Source organism: Myzus persicae, unplaced genomic scaffold (genome assembly GCF_001856785.1).
Source record: "Myzus persicae strain clone G006 unplaced genomic scaffold, MPER_G0061.0, whole genome shotgun sequence".
Classification (NCBI taxonomy): Eukaryota; Metazoa; Arthropoda; class Insecta; order Hemiptera; family Aphididae; genus Myzus; species Myzus persicae.
This window is the reverse complement of record NW_019101036.1, coordinates 238,712-250,329: the sequence shown is the minus strand read 5'-3', so window position 1 is coordinate 250,329 and position 11,618 is coordinate 238,712. Positions and strand designations below refer to the sequence as shown.

The following is an 11,618-nucleotide window of genomic DNA, read 5'->3' as shown; positions in this document are numbered from 1 at the left end:
TCTCGGACTTATTAGCCTTTAGCATAACTCGGCCTATTAGCGTTACCCATGGAGACACCACGAGAAGGTTGGTTAAACGTTTCCCAACTTTTTTTTTTTTAGTTATTCAATTTGGCCATCATACTTTTTTCCCTCGTTTTCCACTGTGCAACAAAAAGGTAATCAACTAATACATACCTTTAACTTCCTCCGGAATCAATAATTCAACGGTCTCCTATAATGAAACACAAGTACCTGTGAATTAACTCGTACGCAGCCAAAGTTGCCAGGCCCAGCTTAACAGCAAGTACAGACGATGCACGTAAACTTATGGAGGCGAAGTTAAGAGACCTTTGTATGTCTGTACCTTCAAATAGATACATTAAATTTTTTTTTTTAATATTATAGTTAGATAAATGATAAAAGCATTAATATTATCAGATTATAATTATATCCTATAGGCAAATCGACGAATTGGAGAAAAGTGTCAAGGCCTTAAGTTTAATATTTTTTTAACTAAAACAAACTATATCTAAGGTTATTAAAGGAAAAATCGTTACTTTTTGTTTAATTATTCAATTTCGTTCAAAGTCTACAATAAAAAAAAAGTTGCATTAATGTATTTTCGATATTTTTAAAATTGCATTAATAACAATTTATGAGAAATATTGTGTATTAAGTTGCAATGTATAGGTACCAAAATTCATAATAATTTACACATTACCGAAAATTTGTAGAATTTGGTCAAAATGTGGAATACTTCTAATTAATAAAATAAGTAAATACTTATGAAAAAAATTGTGACTATGCTTTGTCTTGCTGTATAAAGAACTTGATGTATCATAAGGCAATGATAAGGAACCTAGTATTCAATTTTCAGATTTTTAATTGAGAACAATTTTTTATCCACGCAAATTGAAAATAAAAACTAAAACAGTAGACGGTTTAAATAGTATATATATATAGCTCGGAAAGAGAAAAAATATTTTAAAAATTATATTATTTTATATTATATTACTATACAATAGGTACCTAATATATAGGTATTAAAGCCGTGTTTAATTAATATTCGTTCTCGTTACGATTCGGCGTGTACGATAACTGTATGAGTCACCAAAATATATATTTGTAGCCTTCCAATAATCAACTTGTAGTAAAACAGCACCAACTAATAAACATGCGAATGTATACGTATAATAAACACATCAACGAGCATATAATATGACAACGATTCATTCCAATAAACACGGGTGCCTACGTGGCTGCGTGTAGGCATCGTTGCGTGTGACTGTTTGTACAAGTATAATCTAAGTGCAACACGTTTTTTTTCCGTTGAATATTTGTTTTTATCCATCTCATATATATATATATATATATATATGTATACATACCCAGAACCAATTATAATTTATGGCATTCCTATCTTCTACTCATTAGGAGGAGCACAGTTGACTTTCGATAAACTATAAAAGTTCAATGGGAACGATAAGGAAAATACAAATAATCTAGAAATTCGAGCGGAGTAACGAAAAACATTAACACAACATAGTGTTCAGCGCGTAGGAGATTATTTCCATTGTGATCTATATCAAGAGTTATAAGTTATAAGTCATCGAGGTTCGAGTTACCCGCAATATATATTACCGCGATAATATTTACATTAGATATTTTGATTCGTACACGTACGAGCTTATAAGCACTCGTGTCGAGGTGTCTATACGCGTGTATAGTGGGTGTGTACAGTTTTTTTTAGGTACAGATTTTCCATTTATTGCGCTCGCTCGGACGATATATAGTCCCTGCAGTACCGGGGCCCCGAGACCAATGACCACGAACCACATGCGATACGTTTCATATTATCGTTGTTTCAGTCTTGGGATACGACTTGAGCAGTTGCAGGGTATATCTAATATTTGTGCAATCCTTGAGTATTGTATAAATGTTTAGCAAATACAACACGTACCTATACTTCTCCTCCGACGCGTTTTACTGGATTACACGAGTTGGTCTAGAGTTATAATTTCATATTTCGTTTGAATCCATGTTATATTATCTCCGTTCGCGATTATTATACGTATAGGTACTCTAACGCGTACCTGTCCGAAATACAACCACCTATACTGTTTCTATACAGCCACACACTAAATTGTTCTTGAATCTAATTTTATTACGCTTGCTCGGTCGTTGTAGGCACAGCAAATTAACTACATAATACTTTACTCGTATTCTGCTCATCGATCGTGTGGACGATACTGCAATCATTGCGTATTTTCGTACTCAATTTACTGGTGACATATATACCGTCATATTGACGAATACAGGTGGGTGCCAGGGGTGCAGTCTCCTAATCATCGTACATTTGAAAAGCGAGTATGCGTCGCACAGCATATCGCGTACTATTCACTATATCGCCGTACGTGGGTATCGGAAAACCTTTAAGACGGTTTGCATTTGGTCATTTAGTCTAAACTATTCGATGTACAAACTCAACGAATTCATAGATAATGTATTACATATTATGTGGTAAGAATATGGACCGATTAATTCTGAAATTATCGATCGTGATAATGATTAACGATTTAATTAACTCTTGATTTTTATAATTACCCTGCACGTCATTAATACACATTGAACATGCATTTATTTTTAATTTTCATATCACAATATATTTGCAATTATATAGATCAATAAGCGAGTGTGTGATGGTGACATTGTGTGTATACAAAAAAAGACATAATTCACAGAATGAAAAATCGTTATTGTTATCATCCTAATTATTTCGGAAAATATATTATAAACCCCATCCTAGTTCAAAATAATAGCACTCTGTAGCCATGGGCTTATATTATATTGTAGGTTCGAAAGTGGAAATATTGTATTACGTTCAGTATTGCCTCTAATGTATATGTTTAATTAAACCAACTATAATAAATTATATTTAAAAAAAAAATAAGGCTGATAAACTTTATTGTAACATGATCCATGTATCATTTATATTTAAATTAAAATATTACCTACTCTTGTATACAGGTTACATCATATCTAAAAAAAAAAAAATAGTTTCAATAATGAAAATTCAAAAAACACGTTTTCATTAGGCACAGAATAGTAAATAGTTTATCAAAAACGATAAATCTTTCTTTTTGCTTTACCGACAACTATAAATTGTGTGCATACTTTCATTCGAAATATCTTTTATCTTTTATCGTATATGGGTGGGTCTCCTTTTGGAAGAAACGTTGCCCCGGGTAAAGACCTTATTTCCCCATGTTTCTTTAATAGGATCTTGGGTCTACTCATTATACATACGTATAAATTATAATTATATACTATAATATAGGCACGTTATATAAACCGTATACATCCATAAGACATTTTTTTTTTTTCTTAATATGGTTTTCTAAGAAAATAATGTCTGCTGCCTGCTCGCTCAATGGAAAAAACCTAGCGGTCAATAATGTATTCTTTCTTGTATTTAATATATTCAAACTACTCGTGTGTTTCCATTGGTGCAGCAGCCATGCAACAAGAATGGAACATAAGCCCTCGTAATGAATTCAGAACCATTAATGCAGCTGGAGATCATAAAAATGTATAATAATAAGGAAATGAAATGTGTTTTCAGTTTCATTTTTTATATGCCTATATTTCATGTAGTAGGTATAATATACAAAAAAAAAAAAAAATAATAATAATAAATTAGTATTCATGATTACAATCTGATATTATAATGACGGGCCTAAGCCGACACGGCCAATTTATAATAAAAATACAATTTCCATTTAATCCATTAATTTTCATCGTGCATTTAACGAGTATACCGAATACATTATTACATAACCGAATACAAAATATAATACGAATTTAAAACCACAAGACTGACAAATATTCGTTCGTGAATAATTACGACATTACTACCTACTATATACTATATAAACGTGGTTCTCGAGATCATATTATATATAGCCGTATAGGTATTATATCTTATTTTATTCGACTCATTAAACACGCAGCGTCAACTCAAATATTTCATTACACAATACACACAATACTCGAAGAATATATAATTTTAATATAATAATAATAATATCTTATAATATCGAATGCGTAACGTTCAATATTACGCTTATCATTCGGCTCGATGGTGTTACGTTGCACAGAGTTTGTGGTAAGTAGGTACCTAATTATAGTGACTGATACAAGGTATTCGAACGGAAATATATAACCTATGCCTAATTAATAGGTACATACCTCTAACCTGCTAGTACACAACAAGTGTATTACATACATGCACTATAGACATATAATGGGCACGAGTTTCTAATTTTTCTAATGTATAGCTTAATATGTATAATAGGTATATTATATACGAGAAGTCGCGGACATTGGCTATATAGTTAAAAAGTTATTGTAGATTCTGCGATGGATGTATATATATAGTGATTTTACAACGATGTGCGTATTTTCAGACTGTCGTCGTCTTTCTTTAAACTTAACTCGTCGGGCAGCTCCGTTCTTTTGATTAACTCCATAAATCAATACAAATTTCATTGTCCACCGTGAATCGTAGTAACTATTGCAAGCTGTTTTCAGTTAATTCATCTCGTTTATACATATATATATATATATATATATATAGTTGAGTTAACCGAGTAACAGTTGAGTTAAAAAACCAAAAACAGTGCCTGATGTTGTCTGACCACGCGCATTGAATACAAGGATTTTAAATAAAAATAAACCAATAAATATTTGTTGATTTCATAATTTAGCAGACACTAATATAACCCTGCAGATGACGATTAATCTAAAATAATAATTAACTATTTATAATCGAAACAACTCGATGATATTCGTCTTAATAATGTTAATTTTAAACTCTTGGAATTGAATCTATTGTCGGACAACATAAATAACTTTCGACTCAACGGTTTTAACCTAACGACAAGAGTAATAATATAGTTGTTTTTTTAGAAAATCGAAATTATCAAGACATTTTCGATTTTGATTTTCCGTTAACAGGTTTTGTAAATGTATCTACTCGGATGTACCGGCTACTACTATGCGTATTGGTTTTGGCATAATTTCAATTTCCTTGCTGTTAAGTAGGCGCAAGCATGTCAAAACCAAATAATATAACCATGCGCGACCAGATCAATTTAAATAAGGGGCCCAATTTAGGAGTTTAAATTGGAACTATTCTCGTTTTATCGATAATTATTAATTTCATCGTACTACTAAGAAGGTCTTAAGGTCAAACATTACTGGAAACTGCTGAGTTTAATTATTTTTTAGATTACTTAACTGTACTACATATAATATTATACGGTATAATACGACTACAAACCACGAAGTATATTATACACCTATATCTGTGATTGATTCGATATTTCAATGTACCGAGTTGAACACATTATAATTAGCTGTTTAAAGTAATGAGTCATTTATGCAAAAAGATTTATAGTTTTTTCAACTTTCTAAAATGATTCAATTTTAAATATTGTTGGAATCATGATAATATACGCATTACTTACTATTATGCAAATATTTGGTAACATTTTTATTTACTATTGTAATTATAATAGGCAATCGGTAAGGCAGTGAGCATTAAAATACAAATTTAAATATGCAAGTTTATTCACATCTTACTATCATAGTACGTTCAAGCAGAATGTTTTCAAGGTTTTAAATCATGCCTATATACAAGTTGACTGGCCACATTATGTTTTAATCACGTGGACACATCTACAGTTGAATATGTGTAATAATAATAATTGTTATAGGTAATAGGAATATGCCGGAAATCGATATTTCAATCGCCCAGAGGCTGGAGTAGTGGAATGCTTTAAAACCATTTAATATAATGTCATCATGCGTTTAAAAACTCAAGGTCTTGGAAACGGATTTATGATGTTGTGCCATTTCGAAAAGTCGTGTTCTGCCGATCGGAAAAAAAAAAAACAAAAATAGTATCGAGTGTCCGAGTTTGAGTATAATAATACTTTCAAGTGTATAGTCAGCTCATATTTTAAGCAGGTACGCAAAAACTGTGTTACTACATTCAACGCAACAAGTGTCAATTATAGGTCATGGGGTTAGCCCGTGGTGGGTGTGCGGTGGATAAAAAAAAAACAAAAACCACGTGGATAAAGACGACGACGGCCACCAATACGATACGCATACTACGATAATAATACAATATATCAATATACGTCACGAGTGCTTTTTTACGAATCGATTGTGCGCAATTGCCGATAATAATTATTGTCCGTCCTAAACAGTCATCGTCGTAGCACGGACGTGCCGCGCAACCACCGCGGTGCGCTCCGAATGCAATCGTCTGAATAAACAACAATCCCGCCCACGTGTCGGACCACCGTTGCAGTTGCAGTTGCAATGAATCCGCGAGATGGCATAACGATAATATTACGTGCATCGGCCGTGCACGAATATGTCAGCCCGGCGACGGTGTGCGCAATGCAGCGCGACCCGAAAACCATGTACATAACGTCATCGCGACACACCGCGACCACAGATGCACTTTGCGATGCACACGCCCGCGCGAAAAACCTACCCGCCATATTATAATGCATTTCGGATGACGAAACGTTACGATTTTTAAGTCTCCCCCGGCCAACCCGCCCCGCGAATATTTCATTAGTAACACATACCCGATGATATGCACACGTGTGGCCCACACGGTGTGGGTATAGTTACTATACACGGGTACAATACCGAAATCGGCCGAGTACGTAATGATTAATCGATAATATTGTCGTACGCACATATTATTATTATTATTATTATTATTACGATTATTATGCAGTAATAACGTGTAACGAGCGCCGTATTATGCACGGCAATCATGTAATTATCACTTACGATATATTATGTCGTTATAATATCGTGATGTGTTGTGTACCTATATAATAATATATTATTATATTATACGACTCAAAATCGAATAACCTTCTAGTGGTCGTTGAACTAACAGCCCATAGTCTTGTGCGCGCGTGTATATTATATGCACCCATAGTATGTATTATATTGTGTGTGTATATAATATCCGCGTGTGTCCGTCTCGTGTTATACATATTTTTATAATAATATTGACGGCGAATAACATCATCATCGTCATCATTATTAGGTACGAAATTCGTCGACGAAGAGGAAATTCTTCAACACACACACACACACACACACACACACACACACACACACAAGCTTTCGTCACGACGGTTCGCGTCTTGTACGGTACCATCGGCCGCATAAGACATATTATGTCGTCGCGACAACGGAAACGTCAGCGCGCGTAGTGTGACATTAATAACGATACGTCGTGCCAGGGCCGGATTGAGGTTTTTGCCGCCCGCAGGCTGAAATAGATTTACACGGGTACACACGAATTCGCCGCCCTGGGCTTTGGCCTGCACAGCCCAAAGCCCCCTCCCCCCCCCCCACACGCGGTCAGTGTCGAACGACGATCAACGCGATCGACGGTCAAAATGCAAACGCGTTTGAATTTCATCGGTCGCGAAAATCGATCGTCGATTGTGTTCAATCACACGATCGGTGTGGTTGACCGTCGATCGCGTTGATTGGGCCTCGAGCGGTATAATACGGCCGCGTGTCGTGGCACAAGCTGCAGGCGTGATGTGGAGGTAAGTACCTACTCTCGTCCGTCAATCCTCGGCCACAGCGAACCGAACGCGGCGGCGGCGGCGGCGGCGGCGCGCACCGTTGCGGTCGCGGTGCACACGACCGACCGACCACGGGTCGCACGCGACACATTGTCGTTGTACTACGCATCACGTCGGGTGCACGTGTTTTGATGTTCTTTACATCCGCGTCGGCATGCCGGCCCAACGCGGGATGTCGCCGGGCGCCAATAATATAATATACGAGCCGTCCGAGAAAAGATGCCGCCGGCTTGCGTGAGCGTTGACGAAAACCGTACACATCATATCATCATAGGTATTACCTGTTACGACGTGACGCGTGTTATCATATTATTACTGGATTCGTGCGCACCTGCTGATCGCACTAAGCAAACACGAAATCCAAGTGTACACATTTGAGTATGCAAATATCAGATATCCGTCATATTATGCGGTCATATACTGGCGATATATTACATACATGCCTACGCACCTATCCGCACATTACCCAATTTTTACCCAAATAATTATAATACACACGTACGTGCGCGTTATACTGCAGCGCTGCAATGCAATTCATATCATCATACCTGTTACTGGGTGATTCTTTGAGAACTCGTTATTATTTTCGAAGCAATCATTTTTTTTTTTTAGCCGAATATGAAATCCAAAAAGCAAAAACCTAAAAACGATAACTTCAAACAATATTGGAAAAAGATTGTTTGGAAGCGTACGTTTAATGATTGTTTACTGTCAAGGTAATCACTCTGTAGTCTGTACATTTGGGTATATGTCACTGCGTCATAAATACTGATTATAATATATAAAATAATATTTTAGGTACCCAAGTAGGTACACTTCTATTATTGCAGCGCCATTACGACGATTCGAAAAATCACGTGTAAATAGTTAAGTAGCAAAGCCACGCAGGTTTGAAACAGACAAAAAACCTTGAATCTATTTAATAGTTTTTTTTATTCATTTTATAACAAAATAAAACAAATGTATTAAATACAATAAGCTATAAACTGTACTGCAGTTAATTTGGCCAAATTGTTGATTTCAATTATCTATGATATAATATATTGTGTACTTTATAAGCGTATAATAACTATAACAGAACACTTAACATACGGTCTGAAAAACAATTTAATATGTTAACTAATGATAACATCATAATATGATATGATTATTATGACGGAATTGCTTTAATGTACAAGCAGTAAGTTTAAAAATAATATATTGTCAGTATTTTTTTGTGTACCTACTTAAGAAAATGTTTGATAAAAATAATTGTTCTGGAAAAATAATGTCCACAAAACACATTTTTCTTTTAAAATTCTTTGAGAATCATCATGATAAAACGCAAATAGGTAAATAGGTGATACGAATTACCTATATTATATGGCTATATTATTCATACAACTATATTTGTTTAACCATTATATTCAAGATCAATTACAGTGTAATAGGTACAGCAATTTGAATAAATTATTCGATTTCAACGACTAGTTTATTTAATTATTGTATAGACTATAGGAGGTATATACTATATTACTTTTCTTTAGTTGTATTATATTTTTTTTTTTAGGTGTATGTACGATGTATCTGTCTAATTAAAACAACGCGCGAATACACGCCATTCGTCATTAAATTTGCTGTAATAGGTAATATTAGCCAAGACATAATATATCAATATACGAACCCGGTATATCCTAATATATAAGAAATCATGTGAGGATACATTATAATTTACGATTTATTTAGTCCGTGATACATTAATTTTTATGTGTTGGAATGCACAATCTTTTTTTTAATGGTGTTACAACGGTGGATAATATGCAGTATTCGACCAGACAAATAGTTTGGTCAGTCATTAGTCGGATAAATTATCCGAACGATTGCAACGTATAAAGCAGATAATTATGAGATATTTAGATGTGTACCGATACTTTACAGAAAACGGACATTTTTCACCCGCAGTGGGCTTTCTCTCATCTGCAGACATTAATGAAACAAATAATCGTTACAAGTTATAATTGCTAATCTGGTACCTATATGATGTAGAATTCAATGTATACAACCTAAATAAATTGTTGTTCCGTTAACGTGATTCATTTTTGTAAGAAATTAAAATTAAGATTGAAGTTTTTATTGTATATCGCAGATCTGGTATCAATAAGTTATTGCAGCTCAGACATATTGAAGTATTAAAAAAATAGTGAAATACAATTTAATAATTAGCTTTAGACAATAATAACAGTAGCAAAACATGATATCGATGGGTTTTTTAACTCCATGGAGCTTTATCATTGCCATACTTTCAGAACTTTTTATTTTAGCTCCATCGATAAATCAAAATTCGAGATTTACGTATACCTACATACAAACGGTATCACTAAGCTCATCCTTATTTTTTTCATAAATAATGCAGTAATAAAGAAATCTGATTTTTGGAATTTAGATACTTAGATAAATGAAATAATTGAAATAATAAATGAAATAATTTTTTTCTACTCACGGCGAGCCCTGGGATGATCTACTTTTCAAATGAGAACCACCTTTATTTATTTTTAATTATTCATCAAATATTTTTAAGAAATTTTTATCTAAATCAAATTTGAACGAGTAATTTCGTACTCATTAAAATGTACATCATGTACTAGGAATAATAGTCCGGGCTAGATAACTCAATAAAATTGAAAGAGTCAAAACGATAATATTACCAATGGGCGATAAGGCAACTCTTCTAACTTCCCAAAGGAATGTTTATTTGTTTAATTTATCTATTGATTTACTTTCCATGATTATATTCTACATTTCAACGAGCTATATGGTTATATGGTTTTCAAAAGAGTGGAACAACATTCTCTTAACGGGGGCACGTCGCATATTAATTATTAATTCACAATATATTGTACATACCGATATTGTTTTATTATAGAAATATATACATTTCTAACAGTCGTGGAAACAATGACAGGTTTCTCGGCGTTAGAAATTAGAACTAAAATCGTAAAAATGTAAAATTCATATTTTAAACCGAAAAAAAAAGAAAATTATGTCAGTAAAAATGAATATATGAATGTGAAATTTAAATTGAAATCAAAATTATCCCTGCATTATACATTATTATTGCGCATATATGATGGCTACAGCAATATCTGTAAGCTCAGCTTGTGTTGTGAGAGTTAAAGTCTAAACAGAAACGTAATTTGTATTTAATCTAGTGATTTTTTTATGCTAAAGTAATTATGCTAAAACTTTAGACACTCTTTATCAAAATCTAAATTGTGTAAATAATTTGAAATCATTAAGTGTCTTAAAATTATATTTTGATTAAATTATATATTTTATATTCTCGGTTAATATAGCTTCACATACCTCAAAATATCGTACTCTACTATCGAAACCTATACGTATAGGCAGATACTATCAAAGAATAATCGATTTAAATTTCGGTGTAAATCACAATTCCCATTCCTTACTACTCGAGGTGTAGGAAAAGCTCATTTTGTAGGTGTAAGTTTATTTGGGCCAATTTTGATGCAAATTTACTACAGCCTTTTATAATAAGTACGTGCCTCTACAACTTAAGTATTTAACAAATGTGGTACCTATTTGGTAGTTTATTATAAGTATTATATTTAGTACGAGTTAACAAATAGATACATTTTCTATGCTTGTACATTATATTATATTGTTTAGGTATGTAAAATACAAATGCTGAATAGTTAGTACAGACTTTTTATATATTCAACAATAATACTATGGTAGGTGTTTAACGAGAATAATGATATGTAAATATGTTGCATTATACAATAATAATACATATGTATATTGTATACTCATAAGTATATATATGTGCTATATCATGCGTATAAGCTAAATGAAATAAACTACACGAATTACGTTTTAATGCTAAGCATTATACACACTGATGTAACAATATTCATAAATTTACTCATTATTCATTAAGAATAA

At 33.2% G+C, this 11,618-nt stretch overlaps 1 protein-coding gene across 1 annotated transcript in view; it reads right to left on the bottom strand.

The window, feature by feature from the left end:
* Positions 1-234: 234 nt before the first annotated feature.
* The window catches only part of LOC111027434 (zinc finger CCCH domain-containing protein 13-like), a 29,416-nt gene continuing 18,032 nt past the window's right edge, over positions 235-11,618 (bottom strand). Inside the window, exon 5 of the mRNA XM_022305812.1 lies at positions 235-346. Within this exon, the coding sequence (XP_022161504.1) occupies positions 308-346 (39 nt within the window). The 3' untranslated portion in view covers positions 235-307. The remainder of the gene's footprint in view (positions 347-11,618) is intronic.